Source organism: Aquarana catesbeiana, linkage group LG12, assembly GCF_042186555.1.
Source record: "Aquarana catesbeiana isolate 2022-GZ linkage group LG12, ASM4218655v1, whole genome shotgun sequence".
NCBI classification, from domain to species: domain Eukaryota; kingdom Metazoa; phylum Chordata; class Amphibia; order Anura; family Ranidae; genus Aquarana; species Aquarana catesbeiana.
The window spans coordinates 162,948,240-162,974,494 of record NC_133335.1 but is presented as its reverse complement, the minus strand read 5'-3'; the positions used below and the strand labels follow the sequence as shown (position 1 = coordinate 162,974,494).

The 26,255-nt window shown below is 42.5% G+C and overlaps 1 protein-coding gene across 1 annotated transcript in view; it reads left to right on the top strand.

Moving 5' to 3' along the window:
• FBF1 (Fas binding factor 1) overlaps positions 1-26,255 on the top strand; it is a gene marked incomplete in the record, with an annotated part of 244,589 nt that overhangs the window by 76,346 nt on the left and 141,988 nt on the right. Inside the window, 8 exon segments of the mRNA XM_073606133.1 lie at positions 5,912-5,962; positions 6,769-6,898; positions 7,525-7,608; positions 7,706-7,735; positions 9,861-9,983; positions 14,468-14,621; positions 18,072-18,205; positions 18,281-18,383. Coding sequence (XP_073462234.1) covers positions 5,912-5,962; positions 6,769-6,898; positions 7,525-7,608; positions 7,706-7,735; positions 9,861-9,983; positions 14,468-14,621; positions 18,072-18,205; positions 18,281-18,383 — 809 coding nt within the window.

Here is a 26,255-nt window from a genome sequence, read left to right as displayed (position 1 = left end):
CGTTAAAAATAGCGCCTGCAATCCCCCTCCAAACAGCTGCAGCATTGTCTAAAGTGTGAAAGCCCGAGGGCTTTCACACCGGAGCGCTGCGCTGACAGGACGGGAAAAAAAGTCCTGCCAGCAGCTTCTTTGGAGCGGTGTGTTTACCGCTCCTCCACCGCTGCTCCCCATTGAAATCAATGGGGCAGCGCTGGGATACCGCCGGCAAAACGCCGCTATTGCGGTGCATTGCGGGCGGTTTTAACCCTTTCTCGGCTGCTAGCGCAGGGTAAAAGCGCCCCGCTAGCGGCCGAAATGCGCCGCTAGTCTGACGGTAAAACACCGCTAAAAATAGCGGCGTTTTACCTCCGGCGCTATGGGCGGCCCGGTGTGAAAGGTCTCTTAGTGTTTGTAATGAAAATTTACATAATTCCATAATTTATTCCCTGTGCTTGTTCTATAAATCTAACTGTTACTGGCCACCACAATTATTTTTCTTGATTTCTTTTAGTGTTTCTTAAAGCCAGAAAGTTGCCATTTGAAAAGCCTTTAGTTTTTGGCCATGTCAGTGATCTGCTTTTTTTCTACAACAATAAACAACTGAAGGAACATCCTCAGGGACTGGTGATTCCATAATTTTTGCCAGGGGTTGTAGGTGAGGTTGAAAAAAGACACAAGTCCATGAAGTCCAACCTATGTGTGTGATGATATGTCAGTATTACATTGTATATCCCTGTATGTTGTGGTCATTCAGGTGCTTTTCTAATAGTTTTTTTAACTATCGATGCTCCCCGCTGAGACCACCGCCTGTGGAAGGGAATTCCACGTCCTTGCCGTTCTTACAGTAAAGAACCCTCTACGTAGTTTAAGGTTAAACCTCCTTCTTCTAATTTTAATGAGTGGCCACGTGTCTTGTTAAACTCCCTTCCGCAAAAAAGTTTTATACCTATTGTGGGGTCACCAGTACGGTATTAGTAAATTGAAATCATATCCCCTCTCAAGCGTCTCTTCTCCAGAGAGATAAGTTCAGTGCTCACAACCTTTCCTCATAACTAATATCCTCCAGACCCTTTATTAGCTTTATTGCCCTTCTTTGTACTTGCTCCATTTCCAGTACATCCTTCCTGAGGACTGGTGCCCAGAACTGGACCACATACTATAGGTGCGGCCGGACCAGAGTCTTGCAGAGCGGGATAATTACCATTTTATCTCTGGAGTTGATCCCCTTTTTAATGCATGCCAATATTGTGTTTGCTATGTTAGCAGCAGCTTGGCATTGCATGCCATTGCTGAGCCTATCATCTACTAGGACCCCCAGGTCCTTTTCCATCCTAGATTCCCCCAGAGGTTCTCCCCCCCAGTGTATAGATTGCATTCATATTTTGCCACCCAAATGCATTATTTTACATTTTTCTACATTAAATCTCATTTGCCATGTAGTTGTCCACCCCATTTTATTACAAGCCAGAAGCAGTTCTTTAAGTTTGTTTCCTACTTTTATATCTGAGTAAATCGAAAGGCGTGCCCAGTGTCCAGAATAAAGAAACTCTTGATGAAGAATATATCGTTTTATTGGCTATAAAACAAGTACAGATAGAGCCAACATGTATCAGGGGAATTGCCTCCTCCTTCAGTTCTAACATGCAAACACAGACATAGACATTGTATAATCAGTATTTGTTATATAGATGTTAAGCTAGAGCTCAAAGTAATATACGCTTTATTACCAATAGTATTGGGACGCCTGCCTTTACACGCAAATGAACTTTAATGGCATCCCAGTCTTAGTCTGTAGGGTTCAATATTGAGTTGGCCCACCCTTTGCAGCTATAGCAGCTTCAACTCTTCTGGGAGGGCTGTCCACAAGGTTTAGGAGTGTGTCTATGGGAATGTTTGACCATTCTTCCAGAAGCACATTTGTGAGGTTAGGCACTGATGTGGACGAGAAGGACTGGCTCACAGTCTGCGCTTATATTCATCCCAAAGGTATTTTATCGGGTTGAGGTCAGGACTCTGTGCAGGCCAGTCAAGTTCCTCCACCCTACATCCATGTCTTCATGAACCTTGCTTTGTGCACTGGTGTGCAGTCATGTTGGAACGGGAAGGGGCCATCTGTTACCACAAACTTGGGAGCATGAAATTATCCATAATGATTTTGTATGCTGACACCTTAAAAGTTCCCTTCACTAGAACGAAGTGGCTAAGCCCAATCCCTGAAAAACAACCCCACATTATAATCCCCCCCTCCCCCCACCAAATGGTTTGGACAAAGCAAGGTTCATAAAGACATGGATGAGTTTGGGATGGAGGAACTTGACTTCAGGATTCATTCAGGATTTTAACTTGTAAGCAACAAAGATCAGAAAAAGGCTTAGGCGTGAAGGGGTTAAGGAACTTCTTAAGGGCAGTGCAGCCAAAATCACAAACAGAAAAATTAGCATAAAGGGCATAATTTACAATCAGTAGGATGCCCCTTGTGCGGACTCCTTTTCTGTTGGTAAACATCTTCCTTCATCGTGCACAAGGGACACATCCTACTGACTATAAACGATGTTCCTTTTTCTGATCTTTCTGGTTGTAATTATGGCTGCACTTAGGCTTCAAAGAGAAGTAGGTTTTTTTTTTTTTTTCTACAGATTCATACTTGCCTAGGTGGATGCAGCATCGGTCCAATGCTGCATCTGTCCCCTGCCTCCTCTACACTGAGAACCGAGCGATCGAACAGCACCGATGGCTCGGTTCTCACAGATCCACGAGAGGAGAGTTTCTGCCTGTCAGTCAGCGGCTCTCCACTCTGCCCCCCCACGCTCACTGAAGCACTGAGCTGTGCAGGGGCGGGGAGCAGTTGTCTCAGTCTCTCAGTGGCTTGCTGAGAGGCTGAGACAGGCATCGGTCCAGGCACCTGGCGGATCCAGACTACTGTAATGCTGCGGTGCCTGGACTGATTCCAGTGACGTAAGTCTGCTGAAAACGGGTCACAAGAGTGCAAAACGAATTGATCCATAGGAGAAGTCCAGCCAAAGAAACTCAGGCTGGACTTCTCCTTTAAATCATAAGTCAATAAAGTAAGGTTTTAAACACCAGAAGGCAAATGCACAAAAGTGAATTTGTTTACTCAGTGGCAGTATTAAGGAAAGAAAACGAAATGTCTCAGGGGTAAAGATGTTAGCCCTTTAGGATGAAGACTTCCGTTCAAAAATCACAAGAGAAAAATGAATAGCTCATTAAAAGATAAAATAACAAAACCAGTGTTTGCTGCAATATTCACCTTCAATCCAGAAATTTCCCTGCAGTACTTTTTCTACCACTAGATGTCCAGAGTCCGATGGCTGGCATCATTCAACTACCTACCTCTGAGCACAGGTTGTTCTAGAACCGCCCCAGCCTCTGAATGGACATTGAAAAGAGAAGCAGTGCAGTGATGAGCTAGTTTCTGTCACTTTTTCTTCCTGTCGGTATGCCTGTTGTCAGCACATGAACTGATTGGCTCCTTGTAATGCCTCTTCTGCTCACACTCTAGCTCTGTTGCACAGGGATGCTAAGAGCCTGAGACCAGGTCAAATTCAAGTGCTTACATGTAAAAAAATAAAAATACATTTAATGATGTGATAATGATTACAGAGCTTCATTAATTTGTATCTGTTATATCTGCCTAGAGTTCAACCATAAATCAGAACTAAAGTTTGTTGGCATACTTTCTCATTATGACAGTGTTATCCACTAGTTTAGCCTCCTCCAGCCATGTAGGTTTCATGCTCTCCCTCGCTGCTCCATCCGCTGACATCTTCTCCTCCTAGTTTTCTTCCTCATCTGATTTTTTTTTTTTTTCTCTTCGGCTATTGAGTGGCTACTGATGAGAAAGCTCCTGCACATACACCCTGAACTTACATCATCTTGTCACCCAGCTCCAAAATATAAGCTTCTGGGAGTGTACACTGCACTGCACATGTGTCACAGGCAGTATGCACAAAGAATACATTCGCTATCAAACGGGTAATGCAGTTTTTTTAGGAGAAGACTTGAAGGGGCAAATTTATATTCTGACAATCACCAAACATTTACTGTAGGTGGATCTGCCAGATGCATGTGTTCTAAATTATGGTGATTTTATTCACGACCAGTGATTGTTTAATGAAAGTTGCACCAAGAGATCATGTTGAGTATCTGCCCCTATTCTATTCACAGCACACCTTCTATTATGTGAAAAAATAAAATGCTTTTTTGTGACTGGGTGAGGAGAGAGTTGGAGGTGGGGATACAACTGGATCACTTCACTGCCATCGCAACATCTCTCTTCCTTGCAGCACCCAGAAATCCAGCCCCCGTGCTGCACTTAGGGTTGATCACATTCATGTAAACATGCAGAACAAACAAAAAATTACTAAAGTCCCATTAGTTGATGAAACAAAGTGCTCGTGCTAAAATTGACATCTCCTGTGCAATGGTGTTCAGACTGGGTGCTCCACATAGATGTACAATCACCCTGGATGTTGACCAGCTATCGCTAGTATGGTCTTTTAGGCATGTGGGGATACCCCTGGGGAGCCTGTTGAGGTGACGTCTCATGCTTAAATGCACCCCATAAGTATGGATGGAAATGAGAAGAACCTTCATTGCACAATGTCGTGAAACCGGGTTTATTAAATACACAAATTTACATAATTCATTCGCATTTAAAAGTGCCTTATAGTCCTGGCACCCGGCGTGTGTAGCAGATGATTATTAAAGTGGATGTAAACCTGAATTTTTTTTTTTTCTATCATACTGTAGAGTATAAGATTTCCTATCATTTGAGCCCAGTCTTGCCACACAGAGTTAATCCATCTCTGAGCAATCCTCTTTTATTGTTCAGTGAGACAATTCTTGACAAACTGAGAAAAACTTTGTCAAATCCTCCCCCTTGCTGTGAGTGACAGGTGATTTACATCTCGTGCACTAGCCTCAGAGACATGCAGTATTTTTAAATTCCCTCCCCCACTCCTTTCTTCAGCAGCTCTGCAAGGATTGGCTGTTCCACACCTCACCATGATTTGGCATGCTGAAGTCATGTGGTTACTTTCCTGTCTTTTCACTGGATGTTAGAGATTATAGCAGAAGTTCAGTGTTAGAAATACACAGATGAAAATGGATATTGACAAGGGGAGTGTAGAGGTGGGCGGGGAGTCTACGGACATCATGACTCCACCCACCGAGCTCCAGACAACAGACCCACCCACAGAATATGCAGTTTTTCGGTTCTAATAACAGACAGAGGGGAGACATTTGACAGGTAAAGATACATGCAGGAGGCATGTATATCCTTATAGATAACCCCTATGGCAGTAGTTTAGAAAGGATGACATTGGGTTTACATCCACTTTAAGGGTAATCGGCCCTGAAAGGAAAAGCTGCCGTTTGCGGCATTCAGCTCGATTCCCAGGTAGTTTCATATGGGCAGAAGTGACGCGATGAGCCAGCTTGACATGACATTTATACTATGTAGCTGCTATTCGCACACAGTATACATATATTTTAGGCTACCTTACTTGTCTAGCACAGTATTTTAAAATGTACTTTCCTTGTAGTTCAGCTTTAAATTTAGTTTTGCTTTAGGAGTTATTACATTATAAAGGACAGGGTGTGAATTGGAGGTTTTAAAGGAATTAGATGATGCACATCAGACTGGGAAACAATGAGTTTGGCTGTGTTCTTGTTCAGCGAAGAGTTATTTGCAATACCAGGAGAAACATTTGACAATGGTTCTTTTATATTACATAGAACCAGAAGCTACTAAAATTGTATATATTCTAAGTACCATCATGCTTTTAGTTCTGTGCCATGCCATGCCATGCCATGCACATGGTAGTTGGTACTTTATGCTCCTTTAATACAAGATGGGAACATCTGTACATTTTCTTGAAAATAATGCACTCTTTTTTTTTTTTTTAAACAGGATTACGATGTTTCAGAGGCTGATCCACAGGATGTTCTGGAAAGCTTGAAGGTAACACAGCACATTAATTTACAGTTGTGTTAATTTAAAAAAAATCTGACGGTGAACTGATCTAGAAAGTATAACGTTTTTGCTCAGTTTTTTTTTTTTACATAGTGTTAAACAAATGACTGTAAGTAAACAACTGATTAAAGAGAGAGACCTTATACACTTCTCCAGAGCTCCACCACCACTCCTTCTGTGGCTGCCACAGATTTTGGGTAGAGGGAAGCATTGGACCACCTCCCATGATGCAGGATTTTGAACCTGTAGGAAGTTACTGCTTTGCTTTAAAGGGGTTATAAACCCTTAAGGTTTTTCACCTTAATGCATTCTATGCATTAAGGTGAAAAACCTTCTGTAGTGCAGCAGCCCCTCAGATCCCCCCCCCCCATTTTACTTACCTGAACCCGATTGTTCCAGCGACGGGGACGAGCACAGCAGCTCCAGCCGCTATCTTGGGTCATCATTGGATAGATTGATAGCAGCAGGAACCATTGGCTTCCATTGGCTCCCGCTGCTGTTAATCAAATCCAGTGACACGGAAGCTAAGGGGGGGGGGGGGGGCGAGTCCTGCTGTCTGTGTCAATGGACGCAGCAGCAGGACTCAGGAGCGCGCCCGCACGAGTGCCCCCTTGGAAAGCGGCTCTCCGAGGGGGCACTCGAGAAGAGGGGGAGCCAGGCGCGCCATTAAGGGACCCCAGAAAAGGAGGATCGGGACTGCTCTGTGCAAAACCCTTGCACAGAGGAGGCAAGTATGACATGTTTGTTATTTAAAAAAAAAAAAACTTTTACAACCCCTTGTCTTTATTTTATAGGACTTGGAAGATATGGATGCGGAGATATTTGCATCTAGAAAGCCAAACTCTGCTCCTGCAAAAGATTCTGGGGTGACCCGAAGTACTGCCAGTGACAAAAAAGCTCAAAACAAGACTGGTACTAAAAATGGTAAAATCCAAATACAGAAACATAATTCTTTATCAGTGTATCCACAGCTCTTTCCATGTACACCAATGTTTCTGAAACCTGGTCAAAGCGTCTTCCTTAAGGCTGGTTTCACATGGGTGCGAACACAGACATTGCATGTGATTCGCACCGCATTGCTGTGCAGATTGCATGCGATGTCTGTGCGATGCAAATTCAGCCATACAAACTGCCTGTAATCGAATCGTGTTCACACCAACACAGGAACCTTTTTTTGCTCTGCACTGGAATTGGATTGGATGGGTGTTCACATCCATGTGATCAGATTCCTGTACCATTTGACAGAAAACAGCATTGGACATATCACTAAATACCTAAACTGTGCGGTTTTGGTTTGAATATGAAGTTCCCCAGCTGTGATTTTACTAGATTTGACTAAATATAACTAAAGAAACTTATTAGTCCAGTTAGATTCATTTACTTTGACAATAACTGGATAGGCAGTAACTGTTGGTCTAGTCCTTGTTTTTACTCATGACAACATTGCTTTAACAGTGTAACACTGTACAAAAGTTGATGTTATGTGAACAGTGCAGAGAAAGACCTTAAAATCCATAAACTCCATACTCTAACCTTTTCTCATATTGCAGGAAACCTTGCTCCTGAGAGTGAGAAGAAGCCACAGTCTGCACCTGCAGGCCAAGCCAGACAGTATAAGAAATTTTTCCGTGATGGTAAGTAAATGTATATGTATACTGTATATGAGTGCACTGAATATATGAATGAGATGACATGATTCTTACCTTCTTCTCTGCTTTTAATGCTTATCAGAGGATGCCCAGGATGTAAATATTTCATTACGTAAGGCATTTAAATTTTTTTCAACTGCAGTTGTTTGCTGCAAAGTGATTGCATTATTTTTATATTAAAAGGCAAGGCTAATCTATTGCCATCAGTATACAGCCTGGGAACACAGAGATTGTATCCAGTAATACACTAATCCAACCTTCAGGACCCCACAATTTAAGCTACAGAGACCCTAGCTTTGGTTGTGGAGTTCATCTCCATGAAACAAGTCTTCCAGCAGTAAAGAAAAATTGGATTGCTATCAAATGTCTGCTATAGGATAATCTGTTTAATTACATGTATTGGTACATTGATTTACAGGTGTGTCTTGACACAGTCATGTGTCAGGACTTTATACAAGTACATAGGAGGGAGTGAATGGAAACACTCTGTCAAGACCCATTCACATCTCTGCGTAGCGGGAACTTTTTTGGGGGAATTTTGGAACACGTTCGCTCGTTGGGCATAGCACAGCCCATTTGCCTGAATATGCCCAAAGAAGCTCCAGAACTTTTTTTTTTTTTTTTTTGCAGAGTGTGGTGCTTTTTTCACTGTGCATTTGCAGCGCTTTTCTGAAACGCAAAGCTCCCCTTTTTCTGTGGTTTGCCATTGGTTCGGAAATACACAGATGCGAATGGAGCCTCATTGTTCTTGTGTAAACAAACCAATTTCACTTTCAGGCTCCATTCATACCTAGCCCAGTAGGAGTTCACGTTTTTTGACAAATTTTTCCCATGACACACATAGAGGGTAGCCCGTTGATTTCACATGGGACATTTTGGCGTTTGCAGGTTACTTGTTTTGTAATGTGCCTTTTTGCTGTATTTTTCGCTTGTTGGAAAAATGGGAGATTGCTTCTACGTTTGGGTCCCATTAATTAATGGCACTAATAGAGCAACTAGTTCATTTTAGGTGTATAAAGGTGGCCATACACTATACAATCTAAAGCTTTCTAAGGAACACAGCAGGGCATTGGTGGCTGGTGGTATACTTCAGGGTGGGTGGCAAACAATGCACCCAGGGGCACCCCTCCACACCCCCCCTTGGTCGTTCGGGTCAGGTCACCAGCAGCACTAACCTAACCCCAAGGCAGCGCTTCCCTCCAGGCGGTGGTATCATCCCCTGCGTCCTCTACGTCTCCTCGTCGTGGTCCAATTGGATTGCTTGACCAGGAGGAGATTCAATGTGAAAATGGCGATTATTCACTCGCTATTGTCCCACAACTGGGTAGGATTGGGGCTCAGAGCTTGCGCCCAAGCCCATCTATTAGAGCCTCTGCTTCAAAAAAAAAAAAATCCATGCATCCGGCTCCCCGAATGTAGATCAGGGGGCCGGACGCATAGATAAGGGGGCGGCGCCTGTAATGGACCTGCAGCAAGGGCTAAGCAAGGACTAACTTAACCTTCAAGCTTTAAGTTAAGCTTAAAGACTGGGGGTAGAGGAAAACGCTGTTTTACTTGCATTATTCCTTGCTTCCGCCGCTCACTACTTCTTTCCGACTCGGAGTTGTGGGTTGGTGACTAGTTGCATGGTGTGGAGTTCAGCGTTAACTTCTTTATATGCATCGTCGTGAAGAAACAATGTGGGGCTACATCAAAAGCAGTTCTGAAATCCTAGTCCCAAAACCAAGAGATTTGCACATTTTATTGTGAGAAAAACTGTTAAACAGTTGATATCTTTTAAATTTATAAGTTATAGATGTAATTTTAAAGATCATAGAATTATGAGTCTTAATTATAAAACAATTCCTAACTTGAGACCTTATACAGAAAAGCAGAGTAGTTCAATAATACATAATACCTAATGTGACACATGCAGACTTTTTTTTTGACCGTGCAAACCACAGTGATGATGTGCTAAACTCTTTAATTGATATGGTGAAAATTCTATCACTGTTTTTTGTGGGTTCATATAATTTATTTTCACTCAGTCATTCTGTTCTTTCTTTCTTTCATTCTGTTCTTTCTTTCTTTCTTTCTTTCTTTCTTTCTTTCTTTCTTTCTTTCTTTCTTTCTTTCTTTCTTTCTTTCTTTCTTTCTTTCTTTCTTTCTTTCTTTCTTTCTTTCTTTCTTTCTTTCTTTCTTTCTTTCTTTCTTTCTTTCTTTCTTTCTTTCTTTCTTTCTTTCTTTCTTTCTCCTAGATGACCCACTTGAAGGTCTTCTGCCTGATGAAGATGCTAGTCTTCCTAAGAAGTCAAAAGCTACTAGTGCCAAGTCGGAATCTCCCCCAGTAATATCAGAACCTGTATCAGCAAAGACCAATGGTAAGTAATCTGCAGGAATAAAATTATAGCAGAGGAACCACCAAACCCTGTTTAAGAAACCTTTTCTATCTGTCTGTTGCATGTCATATGCATAGAAACAATTTCCTATTATTCTGCCTCTGTGGTAACCCATGGAAAATGCAAGATGACCGTATAAAAGAATGACTTTTCTTTATATCTAAACCTAGGAAATAAAGCCGTTAATACAGATACAGTGGAGAAAAATAATTTGATCTCCTGCAGATTTTGTAAGTTTTCCCAATTACAAAGAAATTAAGGGTCTATAATTTTGGTCTCATCTGACCACAGCACTTTCTCCCAATCCTTCTCTAAATCATTTAGGTGTTCATTCGCAAACTTCAGACGGGCCTGTACATGTGCCTTCTTGAGGAAGAAGACCTTGCGGGCTCTGCAGGATTTCAATCCATGGCAGCGTATTGTGTTACCAATGGTTTGTTTGGTGACTGTGGTCTCAACTGCCTTGAGATCATTCACAAGCTCCTCCTGTGTAGTTCTGGGCCAATCCCTCACTTTTCTCATGATCATTCTTACCCCATGAGGCGATTGATGGCTATTTTTGTACATTATTATTATTATTTTTGTTCCTCTGGAGAATATTCGCTCCAACAGTTGTCTCCTTCTCACCAAGCTTCTTCTTGCTCATGGTATTGTAGCCTATTCCAGCCTTGTGCAGTTCTACAATTTTGTCCCTGACGTCTTTTGACAGTTCTTTGGTCTTACCCATGATGGTGGAGTTTAAATGGAAGAAAGATTCTGTGGACAGGTGTCTTTTACACACGTAATGAGTCGTCGTTGGGAACAACTTCGTAAATTCACAGGACTAATCTGTGTACAACATGAGCACATGCTGTTGCCAGTCTGTGGGTGACAGAATTATTGTTGGTTGGTAGGGGATCAAATACTTATTTTAGTCACTGAACTGCAACTAAATTTTATCACATTGGTATCATGTGATTTTTCTGGATTTTTGGTTGATATTCTGTCACTGGGCACTTATTTTTTTTTTTTTAAATAACAAACATGTTATACTTACCTCCACTGTGCAGCTCGTTTTGAGTGGCCATGAACCTGGTCTTCTGGGGTCCCTCGGCGGCTGTCTCGGCTCCCCCCTGCAAGGACTCAACACCTTTATGCGAGCTCCCTCGCATGGTGTTGAGTGCTTGCGGGCGCGCTCCCGTGATACAGCCCGCGGCCATAGCCCCACTCACTGTATCACTCGGCCCCAGCGCGCCGCGTCATTGGATGTGATTGACAGCAGCGCGAGCCAATGGCTGCGCTGCTATCAATCCATCCTCTCTAGCCAATCAACGACCAGGATGAGCGGCGAAGAGGATGTCGGGAGCGAGTGCGGGACATTTTCGAGGGGTCAGGTAAGTAAAACGGGGGGGCTGGGGGGGGCGGTATTGTCGGTTGTTTTTTCACCTTAATGCATAGAATGCATTAAGGTGAAAACTTTTACCTTTACAACCCCTTTAAACCCCCTTCCTAACCAGACCAATTTTCAGCTTCGGTGCTCTCACATTTTGAATGACAATTACTCAGTCATGCAACGCTGTACCTATATGAAATTTTTGTCCTATTTTTCACACAAATGGAGCTTCCTTTTGGTGGTAATTTAATCACCGCTGGGTTTTTTTTATTTTTTGCGCTATAATAGAAAAAAAATGAAAATTCTGTAAAAAAAAAAATGCAATTTTCGTCATTTTTCGTTATAAAATTTTGCAAATTAGTAATTTTTCTTCATATATTTTGGCCAAAATGTATACTGCTACATATCTTTGGTAAAAATAACCCAAATCTGTGTATATTATTTGGTCTGTGTGAAAGTTTCCAATCTCTGAAAATTGATCACACCTGATGCACTGACGGCCTATCTCATTTCTTGAGACCCTAACAAGTCAGGAAAGTACAAATACCCCCCAAATGACCCCTTTTTGGAAAGTAGACATTCCAAGGTATTTAGTTAGAGGCATAGTGAGTTTTTTGAAGTTGTAGTTTTTTCCCACAGTTCTTTGCTAAATCAAGATTTTTTTTTTTCCACAAAATTGTTATATTACCAGGTTATTTCTCACACACAGCATATGCATAGCACAAATTACACCCCAAACCACATTCTACTATTCCTCCTGAGTATGGCGATACCACATGTGTGAGACTTTTACACAGTGTGACCATATACAGAGGCCCAATATGCAGGGAGCGCCATCAGGCATTCTTGGAGCATAAATTACACATATAATTTCTTGATGACCTCTTGCACTTTTTAAGGCCCTGGAGAACCAGGACAATGGAAATGCTCCAAAAATCACCCCATTTTGGAAAGGAAACACCCCAATGTATAATCTTTGAGGCATAATGAGTCTTTTGAACATGTCATTTTTTTTTCTACAAGTTTTTGGAAAATGTGTAAAGAAAATGAAAATGCATTTATTTTTACACAGTGTTGTCCATTTACACAGTGTTTTATGTTTTATATTTACACAATGTTTCTAACACATAACATGTACATACCAAAAATTACACCCCAAAATAGATTCTCCTGCTCCTCCTGAGTATGGCGATACCACATGTGGGAGACATTTCCACAGTGTGAACACATAGAGAGGCCCAACATGCAGGGAGCACCGTCAGGTGTTCTAGGGGCATAAGTTTCAAATCTAATTTGACTATCTATTACACTTTTGTGAGGCACTGTAGTGGCATGGATAATAACTGATGTGGCATGGATGAGCATGAATGGGGATGGATGAGCCGTGGATGGGGATGGATGAGTATGGATGGGATGACTGAGCATGATTGAGTATGGCCGAGTACGGATTGGGATGGTTGGGTACGACTGGGTATGGCTGGGTATGGATGGGATGGCTGGGTTCGGCTGAGTATGGCTAAAAGATGCCAGAGCTGCCTTAATAAATTACTTTAAAAATATGTGTAATGTGTTTTATTTTTGACTTTTTTTTTTTTTTTTAGGTGAATGGGTAGGGGTACAATGTACCCCATACTCATTCACTTAGGGTGGGGGGCCGGAATCTGGGGGCCCCCTTGGTAAAGGGGGTTTGCAGATTCCGATAAGCTCCCCGCCTGCAGAGCCCAACAACCAACGGCCAGGGTTGTCGGGAAGAGGCCCTTGTCCCCATCAACATAGGGGCAAGGTGCTTTGGGGTGGGGGGGGGCCCAGCCCCAAAGCACCCACCCCCCCATGTTGAGGGCATGTGGCCTGGTACGGTTCAGGAGGTGGGGGGCGTTCGCTTGTCCCTACCCCTCTCTCCTGACCTGCCGGGCTCTGTGCTTGGATAAGGGTTTGGTATGGGTTTTGGTGGAGACCCCCACGCAGTTTTTTTCGGTGTGGGGGTTCCCCTTAAAACCAATACCAGACCGAAGGGCCTGGTATGCTCTTGGAGGGGGACCCATGCCAGTTTTTATTTTAAATTTGGTGTGGAGTTCCCCTTCAAGATCATCAGAGCACAAGTCACATGCCAAAGTCGGATCAGTTAAGACGGCGATCCGACTTTGATCCGACTTCAGTGATATTCAATGGGCTAAAGTAGGATCAAAGTCGGACTAAAGTAGTGCAGGGAGCATTTTCAAAGTCGGAGCGACTTGTGTCGGACCAATTGAAACGGCTTTCATAGGGAAACATTAATTTTCACACGTCATGCGACATGAGCTCCCAGTGTCAGAGCTTTTGTGAACCCGGCCTTAGGCATACAAGCACATAGGCCGCACTTTGCTCTGCAACAAGCTTTATTGATACCAGATAAGTCAGACAGGTCATCTCTCCCACAACAGACCAAGAGGGAGCAAAAAAAGAGAAGTTCATTGTTAGGCAAGAGTTAGAGTTGATGGGGGAATCGCTCCCGCAGTGCTTTTGTGTTCTGTCGGTGGGGGAGGCTTCCCGGCCAGCAGGACACAATGATTACTTCCAACGACTATAGCCGCCGTCAGTAATCGCATGTAAAAAAGCTGACCGCCTGGTTTTACCCAAGTCGATCAATGGATTGACTTGGGTACAACCAGCCTGCCCATAGTTGGATTGAATCTCAGCCAGACGTTGCTGCACTGGCCGAGATACAATCCATCTATGGCCGGCTTTAAACATACTAACCCCCATCACCAATAGCTCCTCTAGCGGAAATCCTCTTTCCCCTGGCATAGCTGAACAGTAGATCCCTATGGACTTCTATGGGAACCATCTCCCAAGCAGTTTTTCTATAATCAGGATAACCTACCCTGAAAGTGAGGAGGTTTAGGGTGCTCTATGCTTGTAAATGTTACTGTAAAAGGGTTGCGTCTGAGACCCCCAGTTCCTACAAAAGACTGACAAGTTTGTTACAATATATAATGCAAATAGATCACGTGGAATGTTTGTTCACATCAGTATATATCCAGTTCTTATGATTTAAGTTTTTGGTGTTTTTTTTTTTTCTTTTTGCTATTCTCTTATGTTTTCAATGGACTTTAAGCAGACCCATCAGTTGTCAGCCCAACAAGAACCCAATCCAGACCACACCTAGGGACTCGAAGAAGGGATGACCTGAACTTTGAAGAGGATGGAGATGATATCATGGATGCTTTGGGATTTGGCGATGGACCACCAAGTTCTCAGAAAGTAGACAAGTAAGAATAAGGCATAGGGGGTTATTTACAAAAGGCAAATCCACTTTGCACTACAAGTGCAAACTACAAGTGCAAAGTGCACTTGAAATTGCACTGAAAGTGAACTTGGAAGTGCAGTCGCTGTAAATCTGAGGGGTACATCTGAAATGAGGGGAAGCTCTGCTGATTTTATTATCCAATCATGTGCAAGCTAAAATGCTGTTTTTTATTTTCCTTGCATGCCCCCCTCGGATCTACAGCGACAGCACATCCAAGTGCACTTTTGGTGCAATTTCAAGTGCACTTTGCACTTGTAGTTTGCACTTGTAGTGCAAAGTGGATTTGCCTTTCGTAAATTACCCCCATTATCTTCTATAAAATGGCCATATATTGAAAATGGGGGACCAAAAAAGGGGACCAAACTTTATAAAAACAGCATTCTCCCGAATTCTCTGCGCTTATTAAATCCAGGAGTTGGCACTAAATGTCAACAGCGCTTTAGTCCAGGAAAGCCAGGCGGTTAGAAGAACACTGCTTGCATCTGAGGTCTTGAACCATATTTTATGAGCAAATTTTTCAGAAAGGCAGAGGGATTGGATTAAAAGGAGAAGAGATGTGTCCGAGGACAAGAATAATTACATTGTAAAACAAAATCTCTTCTTGATTATTGTAGTTCTTTATAACCTAAAACATCGCAGGGGGGCTTGTGTTGTCATAGTCATATTGCTATGGGGCACCTGCTTAAATACCAGGTATGCCATCTTTTCTTCCTAGGAAGTTTTGAGGGCATGCTTTTTTAAACTCTGCAGAAAAAATTGGCAGATCAGTAAATCCAAAACTGGAACGCTTACATACATGTATTTCTATATTGAATATCAAATTGCCTTTCATGGCTGATAATTGATCCTTGTGTATTTCTGTTTTAATATAAGGTTTTTGTTTTGTTTTTTTTTGTTTTTTAAAGCACATCGCATAAATGCTGGTACATATTTCTTAAAGTAGAACTATAGGCATTATTTCGGATAGTGTAAGGAAGGTTATACCCCAGTCAGTTTGTTTTCTTTTTTGCCATCTGTGTTTCATTGGTGAGATTTACCATAACTTCCTGCCCCAAAACAAGAAGTGAGAGGAAATCCCAGCAAACTAAGGGAATCCATTGGGGCCCCCAGATCACCAGAACATGTTTCCATCGGGAGATTTCCCCTCTATTACTTTTCTAGGGACAACCCAAATGTTTCTGTTTTCTCATACTTTCATTTTCAGTGATAATGGTAAGACAACTAGAGAGGGTGAATCTTCCTAACTGGGGCATAGACGGCAGTAAAAACCCAACAGGGGTTCTCTAGTCTTCTTTTTTTTTTTTTTTTTTTGTATCTTTATTTTAAATTTTTTACATACAAAATAATCAAGTATTCTAAAAACAAATCAATATATTATCACATACTTATCCCCCCTTGAAACAAACCCACCCATCCCCCTCCCTCACCTCGCTTATAACTTACAAACTAAACTAGGCAAAGGTTTCTTCCTTTCTAGTTCCTGTTCTTCTCCCTCTTACACTTAACTGGTAATCTCCTTAAGGTATCTCCATGTTTTTTTAAATGCTTGCCACTTCTCCCAGTTATCCTTGCGTTCACGCTCTTCATCTGGTTCTATACCCCTATCGTCTAAACTCTCCATGTTATGTATGTCATTCACACAAAAAATCCAGTCCCGGATTTTTGGACCTTCTTTTTCTTGCCATTTTTTGGTATCTGACTTAGAGCTGTGTTTTAACAAGATCGGGGCAATGGATGTTTTATATTGTTTGATTGATTCGGCTGTCCCATGGAACAAACATGCCCATGGATCATCCGAATTCTCTTTATTAGTGATTTCTTTTATTAGCTGTATAGTTCCTTTCCAGTATTCCTTAATTATGGGGCAATCCCACCATATGTGGGCCATAGTTCCTGGAACCTTGCATCCTCTCCAACAGTCCTCTGACTGGTCCGGTTAGAACTTACTTATCTTATCTGGAGTCGTATACCACCTCGCTAAACATTTATAATTTTATCTCAGTCATCCTAGAATCAACTGAGACACAATGTATCAGTTTCCAAATTTTTACTAACATGTGATTGTTACAGTGTAGTCCCAGTTCATTTTGCCATTTCTTGATGTAAGACGGAACATCCAGCCCCTCTCTGTGCAATTGTATTTTGTATAGTCGCGAAATATTGTTTCTTGATTTTTCTCTCGTACATAGTTGCTCCAGCGGCCTATAGTCTTCTTCTCCTCTAACTGGCTTTGGAAGTTTTCCGACAAATTGAGTGAGCTGGATGTACCGCCATGCATCTATCGTCATTAAATCAGTGTTCATTTTAAGATCTTGATAAGTGATTATTTTGCCCTTCTTAATAATATCTTTCAGTTGTGCGTTCCCTTTTTTTATCCAATTCCCTCCCTCATCCCGGTTCAAAAAATTCATTGTCCTTCAAATATATCAAGGGTAAATTATAATCCCAACTATTTTGTGCGTGAATCTTGTCCCATATTTTTAGTGTATTACATGTTAATACCAGTGTATTTGGGCTTATTAGTCTATGTGTTGGAGGATCCGCCAACACAGGGGTTCTCTAATCTAGCTAAAGTTTTGCCTTTAGTTATAGATTAAACTCCTCCACTTTCAGTTTTTTAATACTTCCTCTTCCTGTAAAAAAAAAAAAAAAAGACAATTTTTTGCTCAACTCTCTCTATTACAGGTGCCCTCTGCTCCCACCTCAGCAGCTGGCCTCTGGTTCTCTTCTGTATTAAATGAGAGGTAATTCATTCAACCTACATCCTGTGAGCCCGGGCTGCCCATGATTAACTCCCTGTGGGAGCATCATCATGCAGCCAAGGCTCACAGTACTCCTGGGCCACTTTTATTATCACCCGCAGCCAGAGAGGGAGGGCCTGTGATGTCACCAATCTGGCCAGAAGCCTGCAGGATAAAGCTGGCCATAGATGGATTGAATTTCATCCTGTTCAGCAGAGACTGGCAGAATTTTGATCCATCTATGCCTGCTTCAATTCTTGAGAAGTCAATCATTTGAACAAAAATTTTCCAACATTGCAATTCTATTAGTGCTACAGTCAGTTGGCTGCAGCACTGATGGGTGTAATCTGACTGCAGAAGAGTTCCCACTGTCAGTATACAACAGTGCAGCAGGAAGTAATTTGTGTGGATGCGTGAATAGGGTGTGGATAGGGTAATCAATTTATATTTTTTTGGCTGGCTGATCAAAAAAAGATGATACATCTATGGCCAGTTTTAAAAGCATGTATAAAGCAATTTTTTAAAAATGCAGATGGGGCTTAATAGAAGAGAAATGAGGATGGGGGATCGGGAGGTAAAAAGAGGCCGGAGTTCTGCTTTACTTGTATAATCCTTGCCTTTGTCCCATGTGTTATACAGTGAAATAGGGATTTTTCTTTTTAATTTTTCAGCACTACTGTAAAGCCTGCACGATTAAAAATGGATGAACTATTAGGAAGGGGAACTTCACCTAAACTGTTGGAGAGGCCTGCAACTGGTGGGAAGAAAGAATTCAAACTGGATCCTAAGTACCAGAAAATGGCTGGTAAGCCAAGCCTCTATTTTTTATTTTTTTAGGATGCACTAGATTAAAATGTAATTGGGGCATTATATTTAACAGACAAAGAGTATCCATTGAACGATGAAAACTTTGCTTTTGGTTCCTACCAACCTACAATAGCCATGAGCCCTGAAGGACGCCCATCTCGCCGTTCATCAGTCAGGTACTGGAAATACTGCGCTGCTAAACTGTTTGTTTTCTTTTTATAAACCAAACCTACTCAGTTTGTCTTTCACTCGCTTGTTGTTTCACGTCTCACCACTTAAAGCGGAGTTCCACCCAAAGTGGAACTTCCAAACATTTGTCTCCTCTCCCCCTCCGATGCCACAATTGGCACCTTTCGGGGGGAGGGGGGACAGGATACCTGTCTTTGACAGGTATCCTGTTCCCACTTCCGGGAGTCCGCGCCACGGCCCATGACGTCACAGCGGGGCTCCCTCCTCCTCCCCCTGTCGCCGGGCCAGTAGGAGAGAGGAGCGGGGCCTCGCGCATGAGCAGTAGGTTTGCCTGTGTGAAGCTGTAAGGCCACACTGCTGGTTTCCCTTAGCCACAATGGGGGCAGCAGCACCCGACAGCTGATGGAAACATCGGCTGCAGTGCCGACATTGCTGGACTCCAGGACAGGTAAGTGTTATATTATTAAAAGCCAGCAGCTGCAGTATGTGTAGCTGCTGGCTTTTATTTATTTATTTATTTTCTTATTTTTGGGCGGACCTCCACTTTAAGGTTTGAATGGAACTTTGAGGCTGGGTTCACACTAGTGCGAGTTGGATGCTGGTTTCCCTGCATCCAATTTGCATGACAGGAGACTGTGACTGGCTCTCAATGGAGCCGGTTCACATATCTCGGGGGTGGCTGCGGAGCAGATTGCACAGGGGTGCAGTGCCAAATTCAGGCAAAAATTTTGGCCTGAAATGGAGAACTGGGACGCACCGGACCCCTGCTGTGAGCCACATCGAATTTAAGTGTGAACCCAGCCTAAAGCGGATCTTCACCCTGTTCTCCCTTACCCATTTTTTAAAAAATCCTGCTTACTGGGTTACATAGTTACATAGTAGGTGAGGTTGAAAAAAGACACAAGTCCATCAAGTCCAATGTGTGTGATTATATGTCAGTATTACATTGTATATCCCTGTATGTTGTGGTCGTTCAGGTGCTTATCTAAAAGTTTTTTGAAACTATCGATGCTCCCCGCTGAGACCACCGCCTGTGGAAGGGAATTCCACATCCTTGCCGCTCTTACAGTAAAGAACCCTCTACGTAGTTTAAGGTTAAACTTCTTTTCTTCTAATTTTAATGAGTGGCCACGTGTCTTGTTCAACTCCCTTCCACGAAAAAGTTTTATTGCTATTGTGGGGTCACCAGTACAGTATTTATAAATTGAAATTGTATCCCCTCTCCAAGCGTCTCTTCTCCAGAGAGAATAAGTTCAGTGCTCGCAACCTTTCCTTATAACTAATATTCTCCAGACCCTTTATTAACGTTGTTGCCCTTCTTTGTACTCGCTACATTTCCAGTACATCCTTCCTGAGGACTGGTGCCCTGAGGTTGCAGGGGTTGTGCACAATTCAGGTATTCGCCCGCCCAGCAGATCCAGCATTGTCCTGCTGAAATCCTTCTCTCTGCTGCCAGCGCTCGGATCTCGCATCTCCCATGTTCTTGTGTGATGTCAGCTCTTCTGGGCTCAGCCAGCAAGCCTCCTGATGATGTGCCGCTAGGTACACCCCCTCTTTTTGTGAATGAAAGGCTATGCCTCCTGGGATACGTGACATGTACAGTATATCCCAGCAGGCACAGGGATCACAGTGCATATCATTCGCCTGGGTGAGTGGCGAGCTTTGGGGAGTGGGACTGAAACATCTAAACATTAAAGCAGTAATAAACTCAAAAGCAAACATATTATGCAGCTTACCAGTTCTTACATATGATGGCTGTATTAGTGTAATTGGTAAGCTGCAATATAATACACTTCTGGTTTTGGGTTTAATACCGTTTAAAAAAAAAAAAAAAAAAGAAAGGTAAGCAAATGAAAAAATAAGAGAGTGATGTTTGTGTAGAGGGTGTCGGGGTGAAGAGCTGCTTTAAATATGGAAGTTGACATGCTTTTAAAGGTAAAATCTCTGGGACTGATCCTGGGCTCACTGCTTACGTAATCACTGACCTGAAGCAATTGTACAGATGGAAAAGTCTTAAAGCCTGACTCCAGCCAAAATGTAATTTTAGTTTAGAATATTGTAGGAAAACAAGTAAAGTGTGTGTGGTTGTGTGGTGGTTTTGTTGAAATTAAAAAAAAAAAAAAATTTTATTGAGTTTCAAATATAAAAACATACAAGGTGTAAAATAGTAGAAACAAAGAAATTGGTTGCCATTAGAGCTGATTATAGTGTGAGAACAGTGTAATTCAAAGAAAAAAAACATAACACACTTGCAATGATAACAAAGTACAAAAGGGAGCATTTCTTTGATCTATGTACGAAATACATCAAAAGTTGTGTCGATACCATTCGAGCCATATTGACCAATGCTCGCTAATGGGGATGAGGTGGCCTTCAGAGGCTGCAAACATACGTTTGTAAGAGCCGTGATTATGCACCGGGGATTTTACTTGGGTTAGTAGAATCTGGTCGGTAGACTTCCAGTGACATGTAATGGTTAATCTGGCAGCTAGAAGTATGTGGACAGTCACATAGCGTAATTGATAGAGGATATTGTTGATGCCTATGCTTAACAAGGCGAGTTCTGGAGACGGCCCTTTCAAGGTTTTAGTAACTTTACTGATAAGTGTGAATGTTTCTGACCAGAAGGTTGAAAGCTTTTCTTTATCGTACACGGGACACAGAGCCATAGTAGTTACTATGTGGGTTATATAGGTCACCTTTAGGTGATGGACACTAGCACACCCTAAGACAGGAAGTTCACTCCCTATATATCCCCTCCCATTACTGGGAGTACCTCAGTTTTTTCGCCAGTGTCTTAGGTGTTGGTCACGAGTAAAGATGTGCTATGCTGAGCTCCACTGGAATTTTCCTTTGCTGGGGCAAGCTATGCAACCGGATCCATTCAAATTGTCTTTTCAGGCCGAATTGAATGGAACCCGGGCCTCGTGGTGGAAGAAACGAGGTTTAGCCTGTAACGCTTCTCTTTTTAGAGAGCTGGACCCTGGGATCCAGTGCTTTGCTTTTTTCAGCCATAAAGCTTCCTGGCGGGGTGCTATACGGGACCAGGGGAGTGGAACCCCTGATAAAAAGGGGCCCTGGTCCTTGAAGGTTTTTTAACAGAGCCCGCCTTGGGGGGTGAAGAGTGGGTCTGTTGGTTTTACCACAGAATCCCTGCGACGGGATAAGGTAAGTGAAGATTCCTAAGGAATTTAAAATTTTCTTATGGACTGTCTCCTTTAAAGGCAAATGTTGTCATGCCTAAAGTCACTACTTGGGGTTGTATAGAGCACGTACCTTGTTCATGCTTACCATAGACCGCTCTGTGTCAGCAGAAGCTGCCGGCTTCCTCTGGCTAAGCAGTCCCAGGCCTCCGGTAAGATATTGCAGGGGTTTTTTTTTCTAAAAACACCCCCCCACCTGTGCAGAAGCTCTTCCCCTCTCCCAGATAGGTAGGGGAAAGCCCAGAACGATCGGCGGATGTCGCTCTGTTCTTCCACCGCCTCAGCACAGTAGTTTGTCATCTGCTCTCCTCCTCTCCACCCCCACCCCCCCTTCCCACACACACACACACACACGCCGATCCCGCCGAGGCCTGCTCTTGTGCGGGAAACTGTTTTTTTTTTTTTTTAAAAAGAGGGGGGGGGGGGGGCGCGGTAGGAGGATGGAGGGGGTGGGGCTTGGCGTGCCGCAACGTCCAGCGCGGGGCTGCATAATAAAAAGCATAATTTTTGCGCTATAAACGGAAAAAGACCGAATTTTTTTTTTTTTAAAAATGATATTTTCTACTTTTTGTTATAAAAAAAATCCAATAAACTCAATTTTAGTCATACATTTGGGCCAAAATGTATTCAACCACATGTCTTTGGTAAAAAAAATGTCAATAAGCGTATATTTATTGGTTTGCGCAAAAGTTTTATAGCGTATACAAACTAGGGTACATTTTCTGGAATTTACACAGCTTTTAGTTTATGACTGCCTATGTCACTTCTTGAGGTGCTAAAATGGCAGGGCAGTACAAACCCCAAGGAAATTGCTAAGAGGCATGTTGAGCCCATTAAATATATATATTTTTTTTTTTTCCCAAGTGATTGAATAATGATAAAAGAAAAAAAAAAATTTACTAAAAGTTGTCCCTAAATGATATATTGCACACACATGCCATGGTTATATGTGAAATTGCACCCCAAAATACATTTAGCTGATTCTCCTGAGTATGGGGATACCACATGTGTGGGACTTTTTGGGAGCCTAGCCGCGTACGGGGCCCCGAAAACCAACCACCGCCTTCAGGATTTCTAAGGGCGTAAATTTTTTATTTCACTCCTCACTACCTATTACAGTTTTGAAGGCCATAAAATGCCAAGATGGCACAAAACCCCCCCAAATGACCCCATTTTGGAAAGTAGACACCCCAAGCTATTTGTTGAGAGGCATGTTGAGTCCATGGAATATTTTATATTTTGCCACAAGTTGCAAGAAAATGACAAACTTTTTTTTTTTTTTGCACAAAGTTGTCACTAAATGATATATTGCTCACATAGGCCATGGGCTATGTGAAATTACACCCCAAAATACATTCTGCTGCTTCTCCTGAGTATGGGGATACCACATGTGTGGGACTTTTTGGGAGCCTAGCTGCATACGGGGCCCCAAAAACCAATCACCACCTTCAGGATTTCTAAGGGCGTACATTTTTGATTCACTCCTCACTACCTATCATAGTTTCGAAGGCCATAAAATGCCAAGATAGCACAACCCCCCCCCCCCCCCCCCAAATGACCCGATTTTGGTAAGTAGACACCCCAAGCTATTTGCTGAGAGGCATGCTGAGTATTTTGCAGCTCGCATTTGTTTTTGAAAATGAAGAAAGACAAGAAAAATTTTTTTTTTCTTTTTTCAATTTTCAAAACTTTGTGACAAAAAGTGATGTCTGCAAAATACTCACTATACCTCTCAGCAAATAGCTTGGGGTGTTTACTTTCCAAAATGGGGTCATTTGGGGGGGGGGGGGGTGGGGGGTTGTGCCACCTGGGCATTCCATGGCCTCCGAAACTGTGATAGGCAGTGAAGAGTGAAATCAAAAATTTACGCCCTTAGAAAGCCTGAAGGCGGTGCTTGGTTTACGGGGTCCCGTACGCGGCTAGGCTCCCAAAAAGTCTCACACATGTGGTATCCCCGTACTCAGGAGAAGCAACAGAATGTATTTTGGGGTGTAATTTCACATATTCCCACGGCATGTTTGAGCAATATATCATTTAGTGACAACTTTGCAAAAAAAAAAAATGTGTCTCTTTCCCGCAGCTTGTGTCACAATATAAAATATTCCATGAACTCGACATGCCTCTCAGCAAATAGCTTGGGGAGTCTACTTTTCAAAATGGAGTCATTTGGGGGGGGGGGGGTTTGAACTGTCCTGGCATTTTATGCACAACATTTAGAAGCTTATGTCACACATCACCCACTCTTCTAACCACTTGAAGACAAAGCGCTTTCTGACACTTTTTGTTTACATGAAAAAATTATTTTTTTTTTTGCAAGAAAATTACTTTGAACCCCCAAACATTATATATTTTTTTAAGCAAATGCCCTACAGATTAAAATGGTGGGTGTTAATTTTTTTTTTTTTTTCACACAGTATTTGCGCAGCAATTTTTCAAACGCTTTTTTTTGGGAAAAAACACACTTTTTTTTCAATTTGAATGCACTAAAACACACTATATTGGCCAAATGTTTGATGAAATAAAAAAGATGATCTTAGGCCGAGTACATGGAAACCAAACACGACATGCTTTAAAATTGCGCACAAACGTGCAGTGGCGACAAACTAAATACATTTTTAAAAGCCTTTACAGGTCACCACTTTAGATTTACAGAGGAGGTCTACTGCTAAAATTACTGCCCTCGATCTGACCTTCACAGTGATACCTCACATGCATGGTGCAATTGCTGTTTACATTTGACGCCAGACCGACGCTTGCGTTTTTGCTTTTCTATCTTATATTTAAACTGTTCCTTTCATTTTTTTTTTTTTAATCATTTTTATTGTTATCTCAGGGAATGTAAATATCCCCTATGATAGCAATAGGTAGTGAAAGGTACTCTTTTTTTGAAAAAATTGGGGTCTATTAGACCCTAGATCTCTCTGCTGCCCTCAAAGCATCTGACCACATCAAGATCGGTGTGATAAAATGCTTTCCCAATTTCCCAATGGTGCTATTTACATCCGGCGAAATCTAAGTCATGAAATGCTTGTAGCTTCAGGTTTCTTAGGCCATAGAGATGTTTGGAGCCATTCTGGTCTCTGATCAGCTCTATGGTCAGCTGGCTGAATCACCGGCTGCATTCTCAGGTTGCCTGTTGGGACAGGAGAGCCAGAGAAGAACATGGAAAACGGTGGGGGGGGGGGGGCATTCCCTCCCACTGCTTGTAAAAGCAGTCTAGAGGCTAATTAGCAGCTAGGATTGCTTTTACATGAAAGCCGACCGCTGGCTGAAAAGAATGATACCTAAACCTGCAGGCATCATTCTGGTATAATCACTCAAAATCCAGCAACATACCAGTACGTTGCTGGTCCTTGTTGGGCATATATTGTAAACTTTTTTTTCATGCAGCCTGTGGGCTGAACGAAAAAAAGAGATTCATCGGTGGGTATCCCCACCATTAGAATACCTCCCTTCATCCACCCACTTCTAATGATGGGCATACATGCACCGTTTATATATGCCGAAGCATGGGGGCATCCGCCCCAAAAGGTAGGAGCAAATCGCTCCTCCGCCCCTGCTGCCCCCATGCTTCGGCATATATGCTCTTTTTTTTTTAACTATGGTGGTGAAATCACCTCCTACAGCGCTGGAGTCACGGCTTTATGTATCGTAGGAGCAAACGCTGTTGCTGTCAAGATAAATAAATCCGCTCTGCAGCTGAATAGCGTACCTGAAAACAAAAAAAATGGTTAACAATAAAACACAGTAAACAGTAAAGTATAAAAAAATTGCATACCTTTAAAGCAAACATGATAAAACATAATAACAATAAAACATTGCAGAATAGAATACAGTAAAAAACAGCAGAACAATAGAGAGAGAATAATAAAACGACAACTATTTTTGTTTTTTTTTATTTTATATATTTTTTTTTCGTGTGTTTTTTTTTTTTTTTTTGTAACTAACTTTTGTAACTGTAACCGGTTCCAGGTTCGGGTCTCTCAAAATGCGATGGCATCTTGGGAGACCCTGTGAAAGTGTGCCTAGTCTGTGCAGTGCTGTACCCTACGCTAATACTCAACTAGTGTATGGTAGCGTTCAAAACATTCACCAATGCAAAGACCAGGATTATCAGGACAGGAGGGACAATAATAGCGGGTCTCACGCCTATATCTGCGCTTGCTGCAGACACGACATCTTTTATGGGGGGCTTGTTGGGTAGGGGTACTCAGGAGGACATAAAAAAAATGCCTCTCATGCAGCCAGCTTACTGCATTTGGTTGGAGAAGGTGAGGTGGAGCACCGTCTGGAAACAGAAGGGCTCTGACGATCTCTTCCTGGAATTTAAGGAAGGATCCAGTCCGTCCTGAAGCTCTGTATAGCACATAATCGTTCAGCAAAGCCAATTGAAATAAATAAACAGACACTTTCTTGTACCAGCGTCTGGCCTTACGGGCAATTAGGTACGGCGCCAACAACTGGTCGTTGAGGTCCACCCCTCCCATATTTTGGTTATATTCGTGGATACAGAGGGGTTTCTCCACAACACCAGTCGCCGTAGTAATTTGGACCGTCGTGTCTGCATGAAGGGAGGTAAGAACGAAAACATTCTTATTATCCCTCCACTTCATAGCGAGCAAGTTATTACACTTCAAGCAGGCTCTCTCCCCCAGC